This window comes from Natator depressus, chromosome 17, assembly GCF_965152275.1.
Source record: "Natator depressus isolate rNatDep1 chromosome 17, rNatDep2.hap1, whole genome shotgun sequence".
Classification (NCBI taxonomy): domain Eukaryota; kingdom Metazoa; phylum Chordata; order Testudines; family Cheloniidae; genus Natator; species Natator depressus.
The window spans coordinates 18,933,409-18,961,079 of record NC_134250.1 but is presented as its reverse complement, the minus strand read 5'-3'; the positions used below and the strand labels follow the sequence as shown (position 1 = coordinate 18,961,079).

Sequence of the window (27,671 nt, the reverse complement as noted above, 5' to 3'; positions counted from 1 at the left end):
GGAGCCGGGAGCGCAGAGCCCGGCGGGCGGCGATCCGGGGCCGGGCGGGGCCTGCCCCGCGGGATGGAGGCGCGGGGAGGAGGCGGCGGCGGCGGCGGGGGCGCGGGGCCCGCCTGCGGCTGCAAGGGGATCCGCTCCTGCCTGCTCTGCGAGGGGCCCGCGCTGGCCGCTCCGCCCCCCCAGGTAGCGGGGGGAGGGGCCGGGAGGGGGCAGCGGGGGGGACAGAGGGGCGCTGGTGCGGGGCAGGGAGGGATGGGGCAGAATGGGGGGAGGGACAATGGAAGGGGCCAGGGCAGAATGGGGAGGTAGTGGGGTGGGGGGTTTAGAGGCGGCGTAGTAGGGTGACCAGATGTCCCGATTTTATATATTTGGGGATTATCTTATATAGACTCCTAGTGCTGCCCCCCCACACTTCACACTTGCTGTCTAGTCACCCCACCGTGTGGACAGGCCCAGAGATTGCCTTCTTTCAGCCTCATGGAGTCCAAGGCCTCTTGCCCCCTTGCTGCCCCAGGGGAACAGAGAGCAGCAGAGGGGTCTGTTGTCTGCCTCCCCCTACCTGGAAGGGTTTTGCATTCCCCCCCTTCCTTAGAGGGAGAGGCTAAGGGGTGCGTGGGGGAGTATCTGTTAAATCAGCAGCTTCCAGTCCCCTGCCCTCCTCTGCTCCTACCGGTGGAGGAAACCGCACAAGGACAGCCCCTGCCCTTGGCATTTCCAGGGCATAGGGTGATGGTATTGGAGATAGCTTCAGGCAACACCCAGGCCTGGGGAGCATGACATTGATCTCTACCTGATTAGGAGTGATGCTAAGGAGCTTCAGAGGGCATCTCCTCTAGCCAGAGCAGTCCATGTTGCTTCAACTTAGAGAGGGGGCACCGTCAAGCCTGATCTGGATCACTTCCTGTTTAGGCCTGTGTCAAATGGATTGAAAAAGACTTGTTACTCATACAATTGGAGCACCCCGGTTGACCAACCCACACCCAGGAGTCAGTTGCTTACATCTCACCTCGAGGCAGAAAAGACATACAAAATAGTTATTAGGGCAGCCCAGTGGCTAGTGCACTAGACAGTGGATCCATTTTTAAAGCATAGGATTCTGTTCCTTGAACCAGCTGCATTGGTAGAGGTGCCTCTGGTTTCGTAGGGAATCCAGCACTCTTTGCCCCAGTGAAGTTGGCTGCAACCTGGAGCACTGAGGGATGGGAGAGAGGCAATAATCCCTCAAATATACACTATGTTTTAAGAATGCACAGCTTGTTATTTTTCCTCAAGTGGTGTCTTGTACTATAGATTTCAGAGTAGCAGCCGTGTTAGTCTGTATTCGCAAAAAGAAAAGGAGTACTTGTGGCATCTTAGAGACTAACCAATTTATTTGAGCATAAGCTTTCGTGAGCTACAGCTCACTTCATCGGATGCATCCGATGAAGTGAGCTGTAGCTCACGAAAGCTTATGCTCAAATAAATTGGTTAGTCTCTAAGATGCCACAAGTACTCCTTTTCTTTTTGTACTATAGATGTCACTGTTAAAGAAAGACAGCAGCTATTAACCTGCATTGCAAAGATGCAACTATAAAAGGAGGGAGACATTTTCATGAGGACAAACAGTATAACTGGTTAACTGTACCGCAGTCTTATGCATACATTACCTGTTGCAATGCTATAACAACAGACATCATGGCAGTGTCTTATTGTGCTGTGTCCTTTTTTATTTCTGCAGGAAAAGGGTAACTTCACTTACTGTCCAGCAGCAGGTTTAGCTGTAGGAAGTGAATGCTCAGAGTTTGTTGGCTGGGCATTTCCATTTCCAGGAGTATTCTTGCTGGAGGAGTTTATAAATCAAGACGAGGAATCTGAGATGGTTCAGCTGATGGATCAAGATGACTGGAAACTATCGCAGTCTGGCCGAAGGAAGCAGGTCCGATTCCAGAAATATACTTATTTCTAACTCCCTCTGGGGAAGGAGATTATTTCTTCAGTTAACAAAAATCATGCTTTAGGTTTAATGTTTTCATTAAATTGATTCTTTCTGAAATCACAAAAACACAATTGTATTTGAAATTAGCCAGGATGGGCAGGGGTGGTGTCCCTAGCCTCTGTTTGCCAGAAGCAGGGAATGGGCGACAGGGGGATGGATCACTTAATGATTCCCTGTTCTGGTCATTCCCTCTGGGGCACCTAGCACTGGCCACTGTCGGAAGACAGGATACTGGGCTAGATGGACCTTTGGTCTGACCCAGTATGGCCGTTCTTATGTTCTCTCAAGAGTGCATTTGTGATTGTTATAATGAATCACACTTGATAGTGCACATTCAAATACAACCTCATATCACATCAGTGTCCATAAACAGGAAAACCGAATACAAGAGTATTACATGACTTTCATGGGGTCATATTATCAGAATATGACTTGCACCATAAGTTACTGGTAAAGATGGGAATAGAACCCAAGAGACCCAGAGCCTCTCAGTTTGTCCAGAGGGTAGTGCCTCCCTAGAAAAGCATGCCCAAGATTTTTATTTAACATCATCTGGTTTTCCTTTTCAACAGGACTATGGGCCCAAAGTGAACTTTAAGAAAAAGAAGCTGAAAGCTGGTGGTTTCATTGGCTTGCCCAGTTTTAGCCAGGAGATTGTGCAGCGAATGAAAGCTCATTCTATGCTAGAGGATTTCTTTCCTGTTGAGCAATGTAACCTGGACTATCTACCTGAAAGAGGTTCTGCCATTGACCCACACTTTGATGACTGGTGGCTTTGGGGGGAGCGACTGGTTAGTTTAAACGTGCTCTCAAAAACTGTGTTGTCCATGTCTTGTGATTCAGAAGAGAATCTCCAGTTATTTGCCACTCACAGTCAAGGAAGTGGGGCATCAAATCACTCTGCCTCACCTCAAGCTTCTCAGAACCATAAATCAAACAACCTTACTCCCACATCAGCATGTGAAAATTTGGACAGTTGGGATATTGACCACTCATCTCCCGCAAGACTTATTCCATACAAAGAAGTTACTGTAGACATTCTCTTACCTAGGAGATCCCTGATTGTGCTGTATGGAGATGCACGCTATAAGTGGAAACACGCAATTTACCGCAAGCACATTGAGCATCGCCGGATCTGTGTGACCTTCAGGGAGCTGTCTGCAGAGTTCACTTTGGGAGGAAAGCAGGAAAAACTGGGTAAAGAGCTCCTGGAAATAGCCCTGACATTTCAAGGAAAACCAGTGTGAACATCAGAGGGAGAAAATTGGAATTATGAGTTGTTTGGATATTTGAAAATTAAAGTGCAAAAATTCTGAAATTTATCTCTGTCTTACTTGGAGATTGTTTAAGGGCCATTCTCAGACCAAATTATACAAAATATAAAAGCTAGATCTAATGGAAATGTTACAACATTGCAGCAGATTGAAGGTGGTTGGTTGTTTTTAAAATAAGCCTTCCCTGGCAGTATCACAATCCAAAACATTGTAGTGTTAGCTGCTGGATGAGAATCAGAAACTGGCTATTGTACTTTTGTCCTTACTGTAATTTACTGCAAAGACGTGAACAAACCACTTTAAAATAATCACTTGAAGCTAAGGTGTAAATCAGGAAGGAATCTTGGTTTGTAAGTGACTTTCAGTTTGACAGTCTGTATAGTCTAAACATTATTGTAAGTTGATTTATGTTTATTTTGATGTTTCAAATTACTGCAAGCAGAAAAGTGTCTTGTTCTTTAAGCTTTTTTGATCATTTTAGTGCCTTGACTTTTCTTTAGGGCTCTATTTTAAGAATGCAGGTGCTCTGCCTAAACTAATAGTGAATGAAAAATAAATGTCCCTTCCCATGGGACAGAATGTTTCACACTATCATTCTAGGAACCAGTCACTAACCTTCTGGTTCAAATTCAGTCCAAGCAATGGAGCAGATTCCAAACTACTTATGGTCAAGGCTCAGTTCTGAGATATTGCTTTTAGAGCTGCACTGTTCCTTAGGGACATAACTATCTTCTTGTTCGCATCAGCTAGTTCCTTTAAAAGGCCAGCTCTCCAGGGGAGGAGCATAAGTAAGGATCTACCCATAGATAATACTATACACAGAGAATTAAAGTAATTTTCCCTTTACTGAAAATATTAACTGTGACACTGAGAATTAATCATATATATAGTGTATGACCTACATCTTGTGGGATTTCAGAGTGACAGAGCAACATTTGCAGTGGTAGGTTTTCAAAGACAACTCAGACATCTTCAGTATCTGAACTCTGTCTAAGTAGGCTGTGTTCTTTTCTGAGCATCTGTAACCTCTGAACCCTGCCATTAATTCACAGTAATAAAGTATGTTTTAAGAATAAGCAGAGAGGCAGACTACAGCACAAGTCCTTTCCTGTAACTTCCAACAGAAAGGCTCAGGTTTGTGTCACTCCAGGTAGGAGATTTGAGAAGTCAGCTGTGGCAGAAGCTAGTTTCTTCATGTTGTAAGTCTTAGGCTTCAGCCACTTATATTTAAAAAAAAAAAAAATCTACTCACTACAAACAATTGACACAAATAGAAAAAGGACTGAGTTATCGGATATTTTAATCACATTGAGTTTTACATACACAAACACAGGTCTGTTCATAGTTGCAAACAAAATGAACCAGTTTCAGTTTAGTCAAATATTTAAATGCAAATGCACAAATAGCAACATATTAATTCTTACATTGATTAGCAAGTGTTAAATGTACATAGTGTCACACCCGTGACTCCCGCATAAGCTTCAAAACCATGAGCAGCATTCAGATTTTCTGACAGCAAAGCGTTTGCTTCACACAGTTAAAGCGTTCCCTCTCTCTGCAGGAAACAACATACTGTGATCACAGATTGTAAGAAGGGAAGATCTGTCACCACACGACAATCCTTTGCACCTGATACTACTGTAGAAATGCAACCTGCATGAGACTTGTTCACTACAGCCACATGTCATTTCTTTTAAAACAAACAAAAAAACCCACCATTCTTCCCATAAGCTACAACCTTTTTGGTCCAATCAGAAAGCAGGATTGCGTGTGTAACTTGTGCTCTTAAGCTAAAGGCCCCCCCAACTTTTTCGAGTAAATGTACGAGTTCATACTAACCTCTCCTGTACTGCTAGCACCTACGTCCTACTGCTCAATTGTATAGCGTGCTCTATTACAAGATGAGTCTTGGGGTGCTCCTAACTCCATCTCAATTCCGTGCATATCCAATTGACTGGAAGGTAGGTAGTGGCAGCATCCTGGAGCTCTGTACAATGGTACAGTAAGTTAGGAAGCCTAGAGTACCACAGTTGTATATGTAACAATACTTTTGATCCATGGTCCTAAATCATCCTGTTTGCTGTTAGCATTTAGCCTCCGCAGTAATATGCTCTAAGCTTACTAAGCGACAGTAGACAGAGTATTTAAATTAGTGTTTGGTCCTTATATTTCAGTCATTAAACATTCTTCCTTTAACTTATGCTCTGTGCTCTCACTCCACTGCTAAAATACTACATATGCCCGTTTTAATCTCACGGTATGATACCAGATGGTTTCATGGAGAACATAACTCCATAAAAACAAGATAAACTGTAGTGCATATTTTGGCTCACACTGTGCTGTGTGTTTATTGGCTGTTTTCAGCCCTGTACAGTCTAAATGAAGACAGTTCCTGCCCCGAGGAAAACAGACTAGAGAGACTCAGTATGAACTAATTTTTTAAAAATGTATGTTATACTCTGAACTATAAACTAAAGGGTTTTATGCTATGTATTGAGAGAGGCTGACGTTTAATTTGGTCACTGTTTGCTTCTTGCTGCATCTTAGTGCATACTTTTCCTAGGTAAACATTGACATGGGCACCTGTTTAAGGAGCTCCTGAATGCAATACTTGTAAACCTGCCACTTCATGCTGCTGTGGCATCAGGGACACACATGGTGGCTCTGTTTTAGTTTGTGAAAACCATACGCATGTTCTCTCCTGAAAAGGCAGAATGGCAGCATTGTAAGGACATTAATAGTTGTTTTGGATGATCAGGTATTGTGGAGATCTGTGGAAAGTATAAAGAGGATTTTAATCTGTAACTAGTAGCTGCTAAGAAGAGTTTTGGGCTTCTTTGCTAATGCAGTTAATGTAATACATTTAAACTATTAAAATTCAATGCAACAGTACCTCCTATCAGAGCAATATATTTTCTTAACCTAGATTAGTGCTTGTAAACACATTCCAAGAACAGGGTCCTTCTCAAAAATCAAAATCAAGTTGACTTGCATCCTGTACATTTTATAAAGGGGGAGCCTAACATATTTGGCCAAATTAATTAAATTAGGTCAACATCCTAATGTACTATTACATATTTTTTTTGTCCATACAGGACACTGGATGACTCAGTCTAGCCTTCAAAAATATAGTCTTAAACAGCATGACAGTGTAAAGACCACTATACTTTAGAAAATGTTTATCCAGTTTCACATAGGATGGGTTCTTATTATTCACATATCTAAATACAGTCTAGGATATATATTTTTTTTCCCCATAAAATACTCCATGCATAGATAAAGCAAGACTTCAACAGGAACTAGGTGGAAACCCCCCCACCCCCCACCGACTTCAAAAGTTTTCTCCTGGCACTTAAATGATTCAACATTTTGTTCTCGGTATCAGTTGTTAGAATCAAAGCAAAGGTGAGCTTTGAACTGTATGTACAGATATTAATGTAGATGTTTGATATATTCAGATGGTTATCAAATGATTTAGAGTATTAACTTTGAAGTGGACACAAAGGAGATTGATGGTGAGAAGTTAATTAGAAAATAAATGGGCTGGCCTGATTGTCCTGGCACTTGGGGATCCAAGTGGTTTCTTTGTTTCCCAGGCTGAAAGGAATGGGAGGGGAGGGGCTTATGGCAGTGGTACAAAGCTTGGAGGATGGGGAAGGTATGAAATGGGGAACGCTGAGGGCATGAGAATTTAAAAACCAGAAAGTAGGAGAGAAGAGAATGGATGTCCTGAAATACAAAACAAAAATAGTGGACAAACAGCTTAGGGTCCAGTCCTGCAATTTACATTGCATGGCAGACTATTGCGCTTTCATGGAGCCCTAGAGACGTCAATAGGGTTTCAAATGGACACAGCATCCATCTGTGTGTTGTAAATTGCAGGATCAGCTCCTAAGGATACGCTGCTAAAGTCACAAAGTCAAGCATATTAACTCTGTGGTGGTGTGCATTCTACCTTCCTACATATTAATACTGCGTATTGTAAAATGCATGCCATACCTTAATTCATCCATGGTGTTTAAGGCATCTTAATCATAGGAACATAGGAATTACTAGACTGGATCAGACTTGAGGTCCATCTGTATCCTGTCTCTGTCAGAACCTCCACCAGATACCTCAGAGGAAGATGCCAGAACCCCATAGTAGGCAGATGTGGTCTGCCCCCATGCAAGTCTCATCCAAATCCCCACTAATCAGATTGGCTCCAACCTTACATCTGGAGTTTTTATCCCTTCCAAAACTCTGTTTGTATCTTGATTGTGATTTTAAGTGAGCAGCCTTAGGCTCCAACCCTTCAAGTACTTACAGATGAGTTCAGTGGGCATACTCATGTGCTTAAAGATATTCAAATGTTTGCAAGATCCAAACCTTGACGCTGCATTACTGTGGTCTGGTGCCTTTCCTTTCACAACAAATAATTTGTATTTGTCTTTTATTATTATTGTGATGCAGTCTAAAGGGGAAGGTGGCCGTTTACAATATGGTCACCACTGTTGCAAAATTGTAATAAATCTCGTACTAAGTATGCCTTGTAAGGGATCATTTAAAAAGTCAGGATTTGCTGAAACTCATTGTCCTGTTTGAACGTATCATCATTGTAAATGAAGTTATCAAATGTTGATATATATTTGTAACTCAAAGTTGTTGTGAGCTAGAGAATCATCCATAGGTTAGCTCTTCAGGAATAACAAAGAAGCTGTAAACAAGGGTAAAGACACCTCAGACAGCATGTATCCAGAAAGGGGCAAGCAAAGATTTGAAATTCATATGAGGAACTGAGAGCAAAGCACTTATGCCATGGAGCCACTTGACCCCTTGAGACAGCCAGGATTTTTCCAGCAAAAAGGGTCAAGATATAAAAAGGGGAGAACAAAGGCTCCTGGCCACCTCTTTCCTACCCCATCTCTGGATGGTGAATTCTGACCAGAGAAGTTTTAAACAACAGGACTGAGGTCCCAAAGCTATTTGGGCAACCCAGAGAGACTTATAGGAAACTAGCAGATTTAACATCCCTGCTAACTTTTTGGCCTACATTCTCTGATCCAACAGTACTATGTTTTACCTGTCTTAACCTTTTAATAACTCATTTCTTTTCTTAGTTAATAAATCCTTAGTTAGTTTACTAAGGATTGGCTGCAGAGTTGCTTTTCATGTAAGGTCCTGCACATCCATTGACCTGGGTAGAACCTAATGTGTGGTGTTTTTTGGTTTTAATAACCTTACATCACAGAAGTCCAGTTTCTCTGGGTGGTAATAAGGGGCTGGAATGCCTACAGGGATTGTTTGTGGCTGCATGGTAAAATTAGTATAATGATCCAGGAGTATATTTTATTACTGGTTCGGTAAAATCTAATGGTAGAATATACCACCAGTTGGGGCATATCTGTCCTGAGTTTGGCATTTTTAGCTGTGACCCACTCCAGGCACAATGACAATTATTTGTTTATTTAAGTCTTGTGTTATGGATGCTATTTGTCCCTTCACATAACACAAGAACCAGGGGTCACCTGATGAAATTAATAGGCAGCAGGTTTAAAACAAACAAAAGGAAGTAGTTCTTCAAACAATGCACAGTCAACCTGTGGAACTCACTGCCAGGGGATGTTGTGAAGGCCAAAAGTATAACTGGTTTAAAAAAAGATACACATTCACTGAGGATAGATCCATCAATTGCTATTAGCCAAGATGGTCAGGGATGCAACCCCATGCTCTGGATGTCCCTCGCCTCCAATTGCCAGAAGCTGGGAATGGATGACGGGATGCGATAATTGCCCTGTTCTATTCATTCCCTCTGAAGCATCTGGCACCGGCCTCTGTCATAAGACAGGATACTGAGCTAGGGCTGACCCTGTGTTGTCATTCTTATCTTAATTTTCTATGTAGTGTTAATTTAGCTTTGAAGACCATACCTATTTCAGTACGGGAGGGGAGAGAATTCTCACCTTTATGGCTGCCACTGTTTGGGCTGGAAACACTTTTTTTTACAGTTCACACTGCAATTGCATCAAAAGTCAGAGGCACTCTAAAATCACGGGCTTCTGGATTTTCTGCACCTGCACTTTTCACCTTTTTCTTGCAGCAAAATCCTCCACTGACACATTTACAGTCCCAGCACCAGCTGATGTCCCTGTCTGGGCCCTCCGCTATCAGGGAGAATTTCAGTGATGTTGAAGTGGGAGGGAGTTTCAACAGGCGCTACTAAAATCTTAGCAGATAATGCATGAGCATACGCAGATGTGATTTTCCCCTTAATCGGGGTTTCAATGTCTCATCTCTTTGCTCCTCAAAAGAGAGGCGCACACGCACGCTCTCAGGGAGGGTTCGTGTCCCGGGCAAGTGTCAGATTCCAGCCATTTTTTCCTGTAGCTATGTTCAAAAATAGTTTGCTTAGAACCCCGACGTGTGTACACCACAGTGCATCGGGCCACTTTTTAAAATTAAACCCACAATTTTTCTTTTTACCCTGCTTTCAGTAAGACACCACTAAGTGGATTTTGCGAATCTTTCCAAAAAGTCCCCATCAGAGAGCGCCAAAGCACATCTTATCATATCTTAACCCACTTAGCAATCCTAACTGTGTCAGGTACTTGCAAAGAAACAACTGAGGAGATGAAGACAAAGTCCACTGTCCCTTTAAGAGCTTTTCCCTATTATGATCCCCAAATCTTTGGTCTGGACTACTGTTCTGTCATACATAAGCCAGCTTTGGCCTTAGACTTATTATTTCTTATTATCTAGCGTAAACTTCATTTCCCTAGGAAAGATCCAGATTCTTGAAGTCTGCTCGCATTTCCCCCCCTCCTATCTGGAGACAGTAACTATTTAAATGTGCATATTCTTATATCCAACTCATAACTTAAGTGAAAGGTCTCAAGCTACAACCCAGATGTATAATACCTTACAAGGAACTTCTGTCCAGCAGGCAAGATAACAGTTGCTTCATGGTTTTGGCCAACTTTCTATCCAATACATTATTTACCTCTTGTCACAGTGTGAACTGGGCCTTTAAACAGATCTGAAGCCCCAGCTCCCTCTTGCCCATGCCTAGTTTCCTCCCAAATCAGGTAACTGCAGACTATAGCAAGGTCTGTTTGGAAGAAGGTGGTTTTAAGGGAGTATGCTGAACCACTCTGCAGCAAGCGATCAAACTCTCCTGTGTGGTCTCCAAAAGCAGCCAGGTATGAATGGAAAATGTCCTACGATGGCTCAGGTCTTTCCTCTCAGACTGAACCCAATGGATTGTCAGGAATAACTGCTTCCAGCCCCCTCACACCAGGGGTCCCACCTGGCTTAGCTCTTTTTCCCCTCTTTTGCAATGTGTGTGAAGCTTTTGGGAGAGCTAGTGAGATAGCGTGGGCTGAAGTGCCAGCAGTACATGGATGACACCGAGCTGTACATCTTCCTTCCATCAACTGAACACCACAGTCTCCAAGCTTTCTGATTGCCTTTCTGACTCTGGATAAGGTTGAAGGAATGCTAGCAGGAGGAGGAAAGTAGAGGAGAATTCCTTGAAGCATTACAATCCCATCTATCAAATTGCCAGACATCTAGGCTGGACTATTACAATTCTCTGTATCTAGTAAGGAAGACCCATTCCCAGAGGAAACTCTGCATAGTTCAGGATGTGGTACCCAAGTCCTCAGCAACACAGGTCACAGTTATACATTACCCAGATACAAATCTGAGGAACTGTCATTAGAAGTGATTCTGGAACAACCTGATGAACTAAGCAATAATAAGTCACCAAGACCAGATGGTATTCACCCAAGAGTTCTGAAGGAACTCAAATGTGAGATTGCAGAAGTACTAACTGCGGTATGTAAACTATCACTTAAATCAGCTTCTGTACCAGATGACTGGAGGATAGCTAAGGTGACACCCATTTTTAAAAAAGGCTCCAGAGGTGATCCCAGCCATTACAGGCTGGTAAGTCTAACTTCAGTACCAGGCAAACTGGTTGAAACTATAGTAAACAGAATTATCAGACACATAGATAAACAAGATTTGTTGGGGGAAGAGTCAACATAGTTTTTGTAAAGGGAAATCATGCCTCATCAACTAGAATTCTTTGAGGGAGTCAACAAGCATGTGAACAAGGGTGATCCAGTAGATATAGCGTACTTAGATTTTCAAGAAGCCTTTGACAACGTCCCTCACCAAATGTTCTTAACCAAAGTAAGCTATCATGGGATAAAAGGAAAGGTCCTCATGGATCACTAAGTAGTTAAAAGATAGGAAACAATTATAATAAATAAATGGCCAATTTTCAGAATGGAGAGAGGTAAATAGTGGTGGCCCCCAGAGATCTGTACTGGGACCAGTCCTATTCAACATATTTATAAATGATCTGGAAAAAGGGGTAAACAGTGAAGTAGCAAAATGTGCAGATAGTACAAAACTACTCAAGATAGTTAAGTCCAAAGCAGACTGCGAAGAGTTACAAAGGGATCTCACAAAACTAGGTGATGGGGCAACAAAATGGCAGATGAAATTCAATGTTGACTAATGCAAAGTAATGCACATTGGAAAACATAATCCCAACTATACATAGAAAATGATGGGGTCTAAATTAGCTGTTACCACTCCAGAAAGATCTTGGAGTCATTGTGGATAGTTCTCTGTGGATAGTTCTCATTGTGACTAGTTCTCTCTCATTCGATTCATTCATGGAGGATAGGTCCATCAATGGCTATTAGCCAGGACAGGCAGGATGGTATCCCTAGCTTCTGTTTGCCAGAAGCTGGGAATAGACAACAGGGGATGGATCACTTGATCACCTGCTCTGTTCATTCCCTCTGAAGCACCTGGCATTGGCTATGGTCAGAAGACAAGATACTGGGCTAGATGGACCTTTGGTCTGACCCAGTATGGCCGTTCTTATCCCAACACACTGCTTTCTGCACTGGCTTCCCAATGAAGATAGTCCAGTTCAAAGTCACAGTCCTGATTTTCAAAGCCCTACACAGAACTGGTCCCAAACCCCTGAGTCCACATATCTCCCTCTGTGACAAGGGCCTCCCAGCCACCATGTTTTCATGGGAACAATGATACTGTTGATCAATAGGTGTAGGTTTGTAACTATGGGAGACAGGGTCTGGACTAAGAATATGGAACTCATTTCCAGAAGAAAATCAGAACAGCCACTAACCTCAGTGTATTCAGAGCCAAGTGTGAAGCCCATCTCTTCCCCCAGGCTTTCCCACAATAGTGCCCTTGTTCTCAAATTCATTCTTTTCAGAAATACTCTAAGCTTGATACTTGGTGGCAGTGAAAGAGAAGAGAGAGAGAGATCATTGTCATATTTTTAAGTAATAAGAGGTGCCCTGACACTATGAAGAGGAGTGGCCTTATAAGTACTAGGTAGGTAGCTTCCTTCCCTCAGCAGAGGAGGCAGACCTGAGAAGAGCAGCAGCTGGTTGGGAAGGCTCAACAGGGATGGCTTGGGCCGGGGCCTGCATGGTTCCCTGCTAAAAGGGAGCCAAGGAAGGAACTGCCTAAGAAGACTCAGAAGATGACCTGGGGAAGAACAGCCATCGGGGGGCTGCAGGGAGACCACTGGTGGCTCCCTGCGGCAGAGAATCAGAAGCAGAGCCCATGAGGGGCTCAGCAGAAGACTGCAGGGAGAAAGCCTGAACAGAGATAGATCTAAGCAGAACGTGGCCCTGGGAATCATGAAGCAAGCAGTTGGGAGCTGAAGACAAATGGCTGCTCTACAGTATAGGGGGGTCCCAGGGGTGAAATCTGGAATAGAGGGACGATAGCAACGAGAGGCAGTGGGGGAAAATGCAGTAAACAGAAGACAACTGGTAAATTTAGAAAACTGAGAACGTAATGGAAGGAGAGGCACTTACAAACTTCACTACTGAGAATCCTGTTCGTGTGAAGATAAGCAGCAGCTGCTGGATTTTGGCATAGTGGCTCAAACACACATAGCTGGCCAAGATAGGGCTCAACTCCACGAAGCTTAGCAAAAGTCTAATTAAAACAAGCTCATGCTGCTTCAGACATTGCTTGGGAAACGGCCGAGTTTCACCATGCTGCCAAACACCCTTTTTCAGATCAGCTACAATTTCTGTAGCGGTGGCTGACACCATATGCAACCTTTAAGGAACAGATGCCAGCGAGTCGATATGTGAGAGTGGCAGCGAAGAAGAGGCACAGGAGAAAGAGAAAAGGAACCACTACGCTTTGGGCAGGAGCTGGAGAGAAGCCATAGCAAGAAGCTGATGAGAGGGTATAGGAATGCCTGGCTGTCATGGACCCCTGCAGCCAAGCAGCAAAAGGACTATAGATGCAAGGGAAAGGATTAATGCCCACACACACACACTGGGCAGGGCTGTGGCCTAAAGCGGGCAAAAGGCACAATCTTGCTTGGTGGTGTTTTGACTTTATTTGCCATGGCAGAGGATTATTTGATATGGCTGGAGGGCCAAATCATCCTACTGGCCTGCAGGAGACAGCCTCTAGTGAAGGGGTTCTCAACCTTTTTCATTCTGAGGCCTCCCACCTCCAACATGCTATAAAAACTCCATGGCCCACTTGTGCCACAACTGGTTTTCTGCATATAAAAGGCCGGACCAGAATTAGGAGGTAGCAAGCACGGCAACTGCCTAGGGCCCCATACCACAGCGGGCCTCATTAAGCTAAGTTGCTCAGGCTTCAGGTTCAGCCCCGGGTGGCGAGGCTCAGGGCATTGGGGCTTTGGCTTTCTGCCCTGGACCCCAGCAAGTCTAATTGGTGGCCCTCCTTAAACCTGATCGTGGCCCTCAGGTTTGGCGGCCCTCCTCAAACCTGATCGTGGCCCCCCAGGGGGCACCAGACCCCTGGTTGAGAACCACTGCTCTAGTGGACAAACTTAGACACAACCTGAGGCCTGGTCTACACCAAAAACGTAAGTCAACCTAGCTACTTCACTTAGGGTTGTGAAAAATTTCATGTCACTATATTTGAAACTCTGATTTTCATTACTGTGATCTTGATCTGGTTGACATGTCAATACTAATTTTTACTGTGGTGAGATGGGACAGAATTCAACCCTAATATCCTAGCCAACCTCCAAATCAGGGAATTATACTCTACTTCCTTAAACTATCCCAGCAATTTCAACTGCAATCAGTATTAAAGTTCCATCCTAAAACTTGCATAGGGTATCTGTGCAATGTCAAATAGTGGCTACATTTCTATAACGGAAGAAGAGATTACTGTGTGACATTCAAAACCCGTTGGGGTCCTTAGGATAGAGGTGCTACATATAAGGAAGTGCAGTAGCATTTGGTATGGAGGGTCACTGAAATTACATTCAGGAGCTTTAGCAGGAATTTTAAAACTCCTCCCTTCCAGAAACAAGGTCCTTATATTGTGTATTTGGAAAGCAGTAGGTAGTCCTGTGTAAACATGGCCCGTGTCGATGAGGGTGAGAATAACTGATGAGTGCTAACCCGCTTGCCCAGGAATGACTGACTGAATTAAAATGAAGAAAAAGGACTGGATTTGGCTTCCCAGGAACTTGTCAGAGAGGGAGAGAGATTTAAAGATACATTCTCATCTTGCTGCACTCATTTCACACACACTCCATGCTGGGAATCTGATACTTAGTACACTGACATATTTCCTAAATACCACTGGTTAAAGGGAAGGGATTAAATAGAACATCACAAACTTCTTCAATTATTTTAGAAACTATTCAAGAACTGGCAGAAATTGTAAAACTATTATCAAATGCAAAGGAATAGGGCCTGAAATGAGCACTGGCAGCATCCTGCAGATTACTGAGTGTGATGAGACAGGACAGGACAATTTTTGCTTAAATATTTTGACATATTTCTGTAGCTGAAATAAGTGTTACTTTTCCTTAAAAATTAAAATCAAGCTACTGATTGCAGAAGAATATTTTGCCTCCCCATGAAGTAGTTATAAATAAAGTCACAACTAATTACACTTTCACCCAGAAAGAAGCTACAGTGCTTTACAAGTTTCACTCATGAAGCTACATAAGCACAAACAAGAATCACTTCCTCCACTGCTGAAATACAGCCAATAAGTGAAATGTGATGGTACTTTACCTGCACGCAGCTTTCCCTTTGGAATGGCAAAGGCTGGACGCAGCTCACCCCAAACGCAAAAATGCAGCTCCATGTGCCACAAGGGGTATATGTTGTTTGAGAAAATGCAAGAGGCTTTCTTCCCTAAGGGGTAAGAATGCTGAGAGCTCTCAGGCACAATTAACACAAAGAACAAGGGAAAAGCACGGGATCTGGACGCCGAGCCCTATGTGGCAAACCAAGCCAGCAAAATACGAATTATTCTGGTATATACAAAGCAAATGAAGAAAACACACAGTGACAGATTTCAGCGGTGTGCTATCTTTCCTCACCCCTTTAAATCTGCTTTTCTAGTCCTTCAAAATTCTATGCCAGGCCTTTTTAAATTCCCAGTTAGTTTTCTGCTTTAACAATGTCTTTGTTGTTAAAATGAAAATACCTGTAAGCCTTCCCTGGACACACAAACTTTCATGATCAGTAACATTAGAAGATCTTGGTGTGCATTCATTGGAAAAGAATGGACACTACTGAAGCAGGCAAAACAGAGCTTCCCAGCCTCCTGCCAGTCTGAAATTCTCTCTCCCCTGTTCTAAAGCAGGGTTAGGTACTAGCAAGAGAGGATAGCAAAAGGAGGACATATGTACTAAGACTGCTGATTTCTAACGTCTTGCATCGTTCTAGTGACCTGTTTCTGTAACACCCATTTTATAATAAAGATGACAAACACCCCATGTTCTGCAGTGCTTTCACAATGTCCTCAGATTTGTAGTAGATAGCACTACTTATCACCTCAACCCTGGAAACAACCATTGTCAGTTTGCTGCTGCACAACCAGCAAGGGAGCCCTGGCACTTAAAAATAACCTAAACAAACAGGTCCTACAGAAACAGTGGCTTTTTTTTTTTTGAAGTATCAAGTAATTTCACTCTTGGCAAAAGAAGGTTGCATTGTTAAAATAGAACACTTTGGAAATCACCCTCCAGAACATAATGTTAAAGTAGATAAAGTTTTGGGCTTTAACTGTGTGGCAGTATCAACTTAAGTACACAATTGCGTAGGACCAGAAATAGGCCAGAGACCCCATTAGTTTGGGGAAGAACTAGAACCCATTGCCCTATAAATCAGGCAATTCGCATTTTAGATTGTTAGACCCCCAAATAATCCATCATTGGTTTTGGTTGCTCCTGTTAGCAAAATGTTTATTTTGCTCTTAGCCTCAGCAAAATGATTTGCTTTGAAACAGATCCCTGTTCCTCTATCACACTACCTGCAACCCTCTGTCATGTCCATCTAATTGCACTTTCAGTTTGTGAAGCTCTTCAATCTCCCGGTTATGTCGCTCCGTTTTGTGCCGCACCAGAGAACGGTAGAAGTGAATGGTGAAGACAACAAAAATCAGACCCACTGGGACCATGATGATGGTGGAGACCAGGGCTGCTTGCCAGCCCACATGGCCACTGGGCTTTTGCATGACGGCAGTCTCGTTTTTCATAATGGAGTCCACAGGCAGAAATTTTATCCAGCACAGAAGCACCACCTCAGCAAGGAAAAGGAGGATTCCCAAGACTGTGGAGAAACCCCAGGCCAGCTCTATGTAGACGTGCATGCGTTCATGTGGGGATTCACTGATGGAGTTCAGGTTGTGTATGTTACTCACCGCTTCCACGTTAGGTAGTATACAGGTGCTGATGAGAAGGGCGAAGAGATGAACTGCTACCAGCACTGTTGTGCAGGCACTGAACGCAATCAGCAGCATTTGGGGGTACTTATACTGCATCTCTAGTTGCACCTCAACCATGGCAACCTGGGGCGGGGAAGAAAAAAAAAGATGGTCAGTTGCTAGAATTCCCATATTTCACTTTTCAAGGCTCCAGTTCAGGAAAGCATCATTATTCAGAGTGCTTAAGCACATGCTTAAGTGATTTCCTGAACTGGGGCCTAAATGGATTATTTCTTTTTTCTGAAGGTCCATGAACAGTCTGTATCTTTCCCCTTCTCAAGACTTACACACAAAGTTACATCCAAGCCCACAGGAAATTATTTCAACATTGCAGGGGTTTTTTTTTTTTAAGCAAACTCTCCCTTAAACTGTGACCCATATGAACAGCATCAAACAAAATGGGGCTAGGACTGATGCTGTGAGGCAAGATGTTGATGGTAACTCTAAACACAAATGTGTTACTGTCAGCCACATGGTTGTGCAGCCTCTGCAAATAGTCAGGCCAATAGATCTACAGGAGGGGGAAAAAACCTGGACAATTTGGAAAAAAACCCACCTCAGAGCAATTTGACAACAAGCCAAGGAGGCTGAGTGCAGAAGCAGCTGTTAACTCAGCCAGGAAAATGATTAAGAAGAAAGATCTTCAGAAATCCCCTTAAAGTGAATGTAGTGCTTCTCAGAAGTGCTAGACTGAGAGCACAGGGACTGGAGGCCCTCTGTTTGCAGTGGTCACAGGACAGGTGCAGTGACAATGCAGACCTTCCCTACCTGCCCTGACAACATGCCTCAAACTAGACCTAGAGGGACTACACCTACAGGAAAAAGAGGAGCTCTGTCTTCCTGCCTATTCTGTCTTTGGCTTCTCTGCTAAGACAGCCAATAAGAGCACCAACTAGTGATGATGGTTTGTGTGATGGGATGCCTGCCCAATAGGGATGGGACCCAGACCCAGCAGCTCGTTTCACACAGATCATTAAACAGCCATCAGCTGGTAACAATTTTCAGCCACTACTGATCTGTGTTGAATTGGAAGCAGAAACAGAATGCTGAAAAGAGCTGAATCCTAGTCCCATACTACAGTACCTTGGACTTATGTATATTTAAATATGTAAATAAAGTACGACTTTGGAATACATTTTACTTCCATCAATAGCCAGATTGTTGCCTCTCTTAGGACAGAGTACACAGCCTGTTTAATAAGTATTTGCCTTCCAAATTATTGCAGCAGAAATAAATTGGCTGCAAATGATACCAGGGTCGTTAACTGGGATGCCCGATTCTATCAGTTGGAGAAAAATTAGTAACAAACTTGCACAAATTAAAGGAATCCCTATATTCTGAAAGTTAGGTTTATGAAGAAAACATATTGCAAGTAATACCCAAGACCAGAGATCCCACTTCTTTGAATGTAATCGCACGTCATCCAAAATGAAAGTCATTTTGGTCTATTTTCTTTTCATTTTTAAAAAAATATACGCAAACCACCAGTGCTCCTTGGAGTCAGCTCTGAAGTTCTCACAACAGTTGCACTGAAAAAAAATCCAACAGGAGCAAGAATCCTTCTGAGACAGATCCAATAGCATGAAGTGAAGTGGATAATTTTAGCAGAGACATCTAAACACCTTGCAAATATGCCATGAATAGAAGTCAGCTGGTTTATACTGTATATTTGCTGAGAACTTTCCATTGCTGTTTGTGTTCAGTGAGTTTAGAAGTAGTGTTTTGTTTTTAAAAGTGACCACTGTGATTTCCGACCCTGCAAACGGATCTAAGTGGGTGGACCCTAAGCCCAAGAGCAGTTCCGTGGACTTCAGTGACACTCCACGGGGACATAGAAGGTCCATTTGCCTAGATCAAGTTGCAGAATGCATTAGAGTTAGGATAGTGACACTGTTCTTAATACAAAATTCTCTCTCTAAAGACATACAACAATTATGCTAAATACTACTAAAAGGAAGCAGATTTTACCTATAGATTCTAATAGGGCCTAATAGTAAAATTCTTGTAAGGAAAACAAAAAGGAGCATAAACTCTGGCAAGTCACATGCAAAAGTACAGGCAAGCAAAATATATTTTAAAATAAAATAAGGCAGGCCATGAAAGAATTTGAAGGGCAACTACCTAAAGACACAAAAACTAACAGCGAAAAAAAATGTTTAAGTACATCAGAAGGAGGAAGCCTGCCAAGCAGTCAGTGAGGCACTGGACGATGGAGGTACTAAAGGAGGACTGAAGGAAGACATGACCATTGCAGAGAAGTTAAATTAATTCTTTGCATCAGTCTTCACTACAGCAGATGTGTGGGAGATTCCCATACCTGAGCCAGTCCTTCAAAGTGACAAATCTGAGATGGTGTCCCAGACTGACCTGTCAGCAAAGGAGGTTTTGGAACAAATTGATAAATTAGTCACCAGGACCAGATGGTATTCACCCAAGTATTCATCTCAAAAATATGTATTAGAATTGGAAAAAATACAAAGAAGGGCAACAAAAATGATGAGGGGTATGGAACACCTTCCATACGCGGAGAAATTAAAAGATGGGGACTGTGAGTCTTAGAAAAGAGACAACTAGGAAGGGCTAGGATAGACATCTATAAAATCTTGAATGGTGTGGAGAAAGTCAATAGAGAAGCAGGGGTGCTGGGACAATTTCTATAGTGGAGGTGCTGAAAGCAGAAACCACATATTTGGTTGTTATTACTACTTTAAGATAAGGGGTGCTGCTGCACCCCCAGCATCAGCATCGTAGAAAAGTATAATTCACCCTATCACATAGCAAGAACTAGGTGTCACCCAATGAAATTAATAGGCAGCAGCTTTAAAACAAATAAAAAGAAGTACTTCTTCACACAATGCACAGTCCACTAGTGGAACTCATTGCCAGGGGACATTATGAAGTCCAAAAGTATAACTGCGTTCAAAAAAGAATGAGATAAGTTCATGGAGGATAAGTCCATCAATGGCTATTAGCCAAGAGGGCCAGGGATGCAACCCCATGCTCTGGGTGTCCCTAAACCTCTGACAGATGCTGGGGACAACAGGGGCTGGATCACTCGATATATTCCCTGTCCATTCATTCCCTCTGAAGCACCTGATACTGGCCACTGTCAGAAGACAGGATACTGGGCTAGACCCAGTACAGCCGTTCTTATGTTCTAATAACCAACTTATTAACTACTGATTTTTACACTCAGAGCCATCCCTTAGGTAGGGCAAATTGGGGCAACTGCTCCAGGCCCCGCGCTTTGGGGGACCCCACGGGCCGGCGCGGTTGGCCGGCACAGTTGGTCCCGGAAGACACAGGCATGGGAACTAGAGGTGAGGGCAGGGCTGCAGCACCCCCAGGCTCCCAGCTGCCGCCCCGCACGACCAGGGCCTCAGCTGCCACCCTACGCAACCGGGGCTCTGAGGCCACCCTGCACGACTGGGGCTTTGCAAGTCCCCGGCCCCGGCAGGAGCCCTGAGCCACCCTGGCACTATGGCCAACAATAGCCCTGAGGTAGGCGCTGGCAACTGCCAGCAGAAGCAGGCAACTCAGCACCAGGCCGGATCCATCCCAACCGCCAATGCAGAGTGGGGCCCCCAAGCCCGCAGGGCCTGATTTGTCCCAGGCCCCGCACCACCCTAGGGACGGCCCTGGCTACATTGCAGACTTCTACCAGCATATCTCTGTCAGTAAGGGAATACACCTCTTCACACATGACTGACAGAGCTATGCTATCAGAAGTTCTTAGCACAAACACAACTATACCCTCAAAACTGTGCTTTTTGCAGCATAGCTTGTTTCGCTTGTGGGAGTGGTTTTTCTATACAGGTACAAGTACAGTTTTGCCAGTATAACCTGTGTCCACATTAGACGTGCTTGGCTGGTATAGTATACTGCTATTCCTATGCTGGCAAAGCGTGCCTACTGTAAACAGGGCCTAACATCAAGAAAGCTGCTAGGCTGGAGGATCGAACAAAAATACATTGGATCAGGGATCTGCAACTTTTTCCAGTTAGAAGTTTCCACCTGCTACTTCAGAATACAAAAAGAAGTTACAACCGGACATATAGTAGAACCTTGATTTTATGAACACCAATCTTATGAACAACCAACTATACGAACCATTTTTCCTGACCCTGTAAGGGTGGGGAGGAAATTAAAAAAAAAAAAAAACGAACCCACACATAACAAAAGTGATGTCAATGAAGAACAAGTTGACATTCCTTCATATTCTGATGCCTTTAATGCATTGGAAAGGGCTTGCAGTGGTTTGAAGGACCAGAAGAAAGGGATGCAGTGCACCAAACTGCAGCTTATGTGCAACTTATTTGTTGTACAACTTATCTATCGTAATTTTGAGATGTTCAATTTATGAACTTTCATTTTATGAACTCCTCAATCCCCATTTAGTCTGTCAAATAGAGGTTCTACTGTACATTACTATATTTTGTGAATACATATACACATACTATACCCAAAAAGAAAAAAATTGGCAGGGAGGGGGTGAACCACAAAAAGACAAAAGGAAATATACCCCCCACTCCTTCCCCCCCACACCCAGAAAAATCCCCTGCAACCCAGAGAAAAAAATTGTGTTTAAAAAAAAAAACCTAAAAAACTACAAGCAAACCAAAAATTTTCTACGGATCTTGTTTCTCTCTCTTTTCACTCCTGAAATCCCTTCATACCCCCCTCACTCACACAACACTCCTCTTTACATGGACATATGAAAAGGACAAGCCCTCAGGAACCAAAAAAGCCCTAATACCAGGTCTGCATTTTCTTGAGCAGTGTTTATTCCTCCACCTCCTTACTACCACACATATCTGCTGCGCATGCATAGGGATACGAGTTTTAATTCCGTCCACCAATGAGTGAGATCCAGAGGTTAGATAAGGGGGAGGTTCATCACTTCATCATCTTATGCAAGTGTTCTGTTTATGCCAAAGACTCTTGCTGGCTGCCAGTTACTAACAGGTCAGCCGATACTTTGGGGCATGGGTTTTGGGGCTCCCTGAGACCATTTCTAGGTAGCGGATATCACAACACTGCAACAAGCGTCTTGAGAGAGCTGCCCTCTGTGTTAAAACTTTTCAACAGCAGCCAAACAAAAATGCACACACTCAGATTCCTTACCACCTAATAAGGAAATGATGGAATGTCCTACTCTATGTACAGAAAACAACCCTATTAACAGAGGAAGGTTTTACACAACTCAACATTTCACAATCCAGCAACTAGAAAAATATACCATAGCAAATCCAGAGAGCAAAGCAGACGTTCTGCTGGAAGCTTTGAGCTTGGCTCGGCTCAGATACAGTTTTCTCCATGCGAGGGCCTGAACAGAGTGATGATTTGAAGTGACCAATTCCAGATAGCTACGTCGGACCCAGTCCCGATAATCCATGCCCTTTGTGCCAGGTTCAGAGCCGCAAGCAGGAGTAGCAGGATCCGGAACATTTAACTCGGAACTCATGATGAAAGCAATGCTAGAGAAATAAAATATTTTCACATCAGGATAGCAGTAACAGAAAGAACAAGTATGAACTATTGCACAGGAGAAGGCAATCCCAGAGACTGTTTTATTAGCCTGATTTGTATAAGACATATGGATAGGAATGCAGTAAAAAGCTGCATTAAAAAAAGTACCCTTGGGAGATAGATGTAAACTAGATTGCATGACATATAGAGCTCTAATCTCTACTCCCTGCTCATCTGTAACTGCTGTGAATGCCTATGGGAGTTACAAGGGGAAAGACTACATAAGTAAGACCATGAACTACTTTCAACATGAGCTCAGGATGGGCTGGTGACAGCTGAATTTTGTATCTCTAGGCTGCGGCCAGTTTGCATTTCAACTTTAAACCCTTGCTTAATTCTGCCCCTCCCTCTCCATCCTCGTTTGCTTGTTTGAAAAAATAAGGGCAACCATCTTAAATCTAAATCTTGCTTGTTTTTTCTACTTTGTTTCCAAAGTGACACAGTTTAATTCCATGCTGCATCCTGGGTGCGTCTCAAAAGCTTCTTATTAAAGCACTACTGTAATATCGGCTACTGCACTCAGTGTGTCAATTTTAATTATTTTCTAAATTGAACCATTTTCAATTAAATCACCCTGAAAGAGATGGCAATTTCCTGCAGTATCTTTGAAAAACCTTACTGAATTAAATTTAAGTAGCTTTGGAGTTCATTGTATCAAAGGCAAATGTTATGTATTAATGTGGCTGGGACTGTATGTAGTATCCTTAGGGGGGAAGATGGGATTTGAACCTGGGAAGTTTTATGAACTTCAAAGGACTATTTTGAACAATGGGCCAGACAAAAATGGACTTTTGAACAAACTGGGGAATCTCTAGGGCAGGGGTTCTCAAACTGGAGGTTGGGATCCCTCAGGGGGTCACAAGGTTATTACATGGGGGAGGTCGCGAGCTGTCAGCCTCCACCCCAAACCCCGCTTTGCCTCCAGCATTTATAATGGTGTTACATATATTTTAAAAAGTGATTTTAATTTATTAGGGGGTCGCACTCAGAGGCTTGCTATGTGAAAGGGGTCACCAGTACAAAAGTTTGAGAACCACTGCTCTAGGGGGAGGCAAATGCAAATTCCCACTTCCAGTTTTGCAAAAGTCCAGCCTTTTGCAGCTACACCCTGAAGGAAGGACCATTGTCTCCTGATTACCTGTCCTGGAGTCACAAGGTCAAAGGCCCAAGCTGTATAAAGGAAAGACTAACCTATTCTGAGCTAAGGCTTGTATGGACTTGTAACCACAGAAAACCCCCTGTGTGGGTTTTGAAGGACTGACTCCTACCAAAGTCCTTGCTGGAGTTTGGGGAGGAGGTGGGGGTTGTAGGCTCTGGTGTGTGAGCTTATTAGCATGTGTGTAGGTTCTTTTGTTGTTTTGATATGTTTTCACTGTAATGCCTACACCTTAAGAATAAATGTGCTTGCTTACAAATAGCTGCGTGGTAACATAACTGCTGACAGTTAAGTTGGTCATAAGCCTTCGAAGAGAAAGTAAAGTACAGATGTGGGCCTGTTTAGGAAGTCTGGTTTGCTGAGAATACCACAATGCAGGCAGGGAACCGTGCAGCCTGGGGAAAACCCCAGTCACATGGGAAAGGGAAGTGGGTCTTTACTCTAGAGAGGTAACAAGTGGGAGCTGGAAGCATAAAAATGGGTCCCACTGCTGGACCACAGAGGGAGAATACAGGTGCAGTTGCCCTGAACTGTAACAATCACATCACGGATCACAATTCATTTTACATGGGTTCAGCTTCCTCCCCTCAGCTGAGATTGCAAAAATACAAAAGGAGCTGAATGGCATATAATGTAATGCAATTGAACTGGCTGGCACTTTGAAAGGGACAGCTGTGCATTTCCTAACCCACTCACCCCATTCCATGCTTAACAGCCAACATTTGTGACCAATATTTGTGCTTCTTTACATCCATCAGCCTCACTTAGGGAAGGAAAAGACGAGACTCTTAAAGGGAAAATCAATCAGGTTTTACTTCTGAACTATGTAGTTTCATAAATGTACAGACATCGTCAGATTCAACCAACTGTATGAAAACCAAGTTAAATCAACAAGACTATTCCAAGTGACCACATACAACACTGGCCATGACCCAGATATCACCTCCATTAAAACTATGAGTTAACCTTATTGCTATTTAAAAGGCAACCTCTTGGGTTATGATCACAGTGTTACTCATGGACATATAGTAGAATTTAACTGAGCAGGGTTTGTGAACTCTGGCACGAGTTTGAAACTCATATCCTAATTAGGAGGTTTTAGATAAACAACAGAGACCTTGATCCTGCAATCAATCCTTGTACCAACAAGACTGCCACTGACCTCAATGAGAAGAGCACACATGAGCTCTGCAGAACTGGACCACATCAGCATTTTAATGCTATGAATATTTATACGTATCTAGAAGGAACCGGTGCATGCACAGGAACACGCATGACGTGGTGCTAATTCATCTCCGCACCACACTTCAAGATCAAAAGCACCTTGCCTTTAGTTTGGCACAAGTTACTTTTTATTCATACCCATGCAGTACAAATGGAGACTACAAACATAACTAATAAACCAGTATTTCCCCCAGGGTTTCAAGCAGTGATGGAGGTAAATGTCACTCAAGTGCCAACACTATGTAGAAACCGTCTTCGTTCCATATACTATTTTAAAAGGGATGTTACTTCTACATGTCATGGTGAACCAGCAATAGAGTAGGTTGCTGTGGCAAAAAAGGGAAAGTTGCTCATCAGCAATTTCTACTATTTTGCAGATACAGTGATAGAGGATTCTCACTCTTGAGTCTTGTGCTCTGCAAATTCTTTCAGATTTTGGCCCTCTGACACAGTAATAGTTAGAGTGCACGACCCTCCTCCTGGTCAGCTTGTATCAGCAGCTACAGCCTCAGCCCTTGGAGTATTCCTACTCAGTTCCTGACCTGTGTGGGAAGCAAGACCTCCCAATTTATTCCCATTCAGAAATCAAATAAAATGTCTATAAAAACCAGAACAAAATGACACCACCTCAAAAACATTCCCGCAAACAAAGAAGGAAAAGGAGGCTCCGGCGTGATATTTTCAAGAAGCAGATTCACAGGTGAATAATCTTCCCTTTTCAAAAAAATACCATTAGTACAGGATTGTGACTGAGTGCAAGTAGCTGGACAGATATCCTAAAATAAATGTGAACAACACTGCAACAAGCAAAATAAGAAAAGGCCAATGCCAGATAAGCAACAAAAAAGTTGGTGGGAGCACCTCTGCTGACTGCAGTGGGAAATGACTGGATGGTTCTGAGGGCTAAGATAGGAGACCCAGAAGGAGATTCCTGTATGGATGGTGTCTTTAACAGAACAGTTTTACTGCACCGTAATCACTGGCCAGGCATCTGAGTAGAGAGGCCGAATTATTCAAGGAATCCTGGTCTCCCACCTTGCAATATGACAGGGGCAGGACCACCAGCTGTTGCCTCTCATAGACTGGAAAAGAAACGGAAGTTAGAGCAGATGTGGAAGAGCACTATTATCAAGGCAGCGTAGTAGTGCTCTCCAAAGTCTATTCACCAGCACTATGTCACGCCTAGTTTTGGACCAAGTGACAAGACAGCCACAATTCCATAAGGAGACTCTTCCACAGTCTAATAGTCCAGGGGTTCTCAATCTTTTTCTTTCTGAGGCCCCTCCCAACAGGATATAAAAACTCCACAGCCCACCTGTGCCACAGCTGTGTTTTTCTGCATATACAAGCCAGGGCTGGCATTAGCGAGTAGCAAACAGGGCAACTGCCTGGGGCTGCACACCACCGGAGGCCCCCACGAAGCTACATTGCTCAGGCTTCAGCTTCAACCCTGGATGATAGGGCTCTGGGCTTCAGACTCATGCAGCAGGGCTTCAGCTTTCCGCTCTGGACCCCAGCAAGTCTAATGCTGGCCCTGCTTGGCGGCCCTCCTGAAGCCTGCTTGCGGCCCCACGGGGGGCCCCGGACCCCTGGTTGAGAACCACGGTAATAGTCAAACTGGGCCAAGGGAGAGAGAGTAGGTGAGGTTATACCTTTTATTGGACCAATAAAAGATATTCCCTCACCTACCTTGTCTCTTTCATGTCCTAGAACCGACAGGTCCAGACAACACTGCGAACACACGGGGCTACCTTCGTTCCTGGGGTAGCTTTTCTGACTTTAGTGGAGTTACAACAGAGATGCATTTGTCCCGGCTACCTTTCAGGCCAGCACACTGTGCGGAAGACGGAAAGCTTTTTGCCAGTGCCGGTTAATGCTGTTTTTGATCTCACTCTGTCTCATCACTGGCCCCCACAGCAGCAAACGTCGCAGGGAAAGCCTTTGCCGTGCCTCCGATCTCAGCGGCCTACGACACAATTTTACATGCACGCCCAGGGGTTTCGCAGCCAAGGCAGGAGGAGGAGGAGACCACCACTCCGGCCGACAGGTGCGTGTCCCTCTCGCACCCCCGGGCCGCGGCCAGCCCGGCTCGCCAGAGCGCCTGCCGCACGCACCGCGGCCGCGCCACCCTCGGCCTCGGCACAGGGCTCCAGGGGGCCGCACTCAGCCTCCCGACGCCGGCGTGGCTCCATCCCCGGGGCGGGGATTTCAGGACCCTGGCCTGGTTCCGCCCCCGGCTTCAAGACCGGCGTGGGCCAGGCCCCGGCGTGGGCCCGGGGGGGCCGCCGCACCCCCGGCTTGAAGCGGTTTCCACCACACGCTGGTTGCAGTTTGGGTCAGTGGCTCTCAGCAGCCCCCCCCCGCGGTACACACCGCTCCAGCCGGGGCCGGGGCTTGGCCTAGCCCCCCCCCATGGCACTGGGACCCGAAGGGGGGCTACAGCCACAGACCAAGCCCCCGTGACAGGGCGGGGCGGGGCGGGCTGAGACGCCGGCGACCTCCTCAGCCCGGGCCCCCCCGGGGGCCGTGCCCGCGGCTCCCTGCCACTGGCGGCAGAGCAGGCGCTGCAGCCCGGGGGGGGCCATAGCCCGCGCGCCCCCCTTCCCCCGGGGGGGCCCATAGCCATCCCCGGGCGAGCCCGTCACTCACGCGCCGCGGCGGGGGCAGTGCCCAGGCGGGTCCGCTCAGCCCCGCCGACTGCGCTGGAGCCGCCGCCAACGAGCCCGAGCCGCCGCCGCTGCTGCCAAGGCAA

The 27,671-nt window shown here is 44.5% G+C and overlaps 2 protein-coding genes across 3 annotated transcripts; one reads left to right on the top strand and one right to left on the bottom strand.

The window, feature by feature from the left end:
* The first annotated feature begins 63 nt into the window (after positions 1-63).
* Positions 64-6,259, top strand: ALKBH4 (alkB homolog 4, lysine demethylase). Its single transcript, XM_074974592.1, has 3 exons — positions 64-183; positions 1,718-1,915; positions 2,548-6,259. The coding sequence occupies exons 1-3, from the start codon at positions 64-66 to the stop codon at positions 3,220-3,222; spliced, it is 993 nt and encodes a 330-aa protein (XP_074830693.1). The 3' UTR covers positions 3,223-6,259.
* On the bottom strand, positions 4,941-27,654 carry ORAI2 (ORAI calcium release-activated calcium modulator 2). Of its 2 annotated transcripts, XM_074974593.1 has the most exons (3): positions 27,569-27,654; positions 22,250-22,487; positions 4,941-17,094 (listed from the first exon to the last, which is right to left on the bottom strand). In XM_074974593.1, exons 2-3 carry the CDS (start codon positions 22,472-22,474, stop codon positions 16,549-16,551), a joined length of 771 nt encoding a protein of 256 aa, XP_074830694.1. In that variant the 5' UTR covers positions 22,475-22,487; positions 27,569-27,654; the 3' UTR covers positions 4,941-16,548. The 2 variants fall into 2 exon arrangements, with proteins under 2 accessions (XP_074830694.1, XP_074830695.1); XM_074974594.1 differs by lacking the exon at positions 27,569-27,654 and having other exon boundaries at positions 22,250-22,489.
* Between the last annotated feature and the right edge of the window lie 17 nt (positions 27,655-27,671).

What these genes read in the sequence shown, in the direction of transcription:
- ORAI2 (XM_074974593.1), bottom strand. Translation starts at nt 22,474, where the DNA reads ATGAGTTCCGAGTTAAATGTTCCGGATCCTGCTACTCCTGCTTGCGGC. An exon ending in TGCTCTCTGGATTTGCTATG is followed by an intron (nt 17,095 to 22,249) that starts GTATATTTTTCT and finishes TCCCCGCCCCAG; the next exon opens with GTTGCCATGGTTGAGGTGCA.
- ALKBH4 (XM_074974592.1), top strand. Translation starts at nt 64, where the DNA reads ATGGAGGCGCGGGGAGGAGGCGGCGGCGGCGGCGGGGGCGCGGGGCCC. An exon ending in TGGCCGCTCCGCCCCCCCAG is followed by an intron (nt 184 to 1,717) that starts GTAGCGGGGGGA and finishes TTATTTCTGCAG; the next exon opens with GAAAAGGGTAACTTCACTTA. An exon ending in AGTCTGGCCGAAGGAAGCAG is followed by an intron (nt 1,916 to 2,547) that starts GTCCGATTCCAG and finishes CCTTTTCAACAG; the next exon opens with GACTATGGGCCCAAAGTGAA.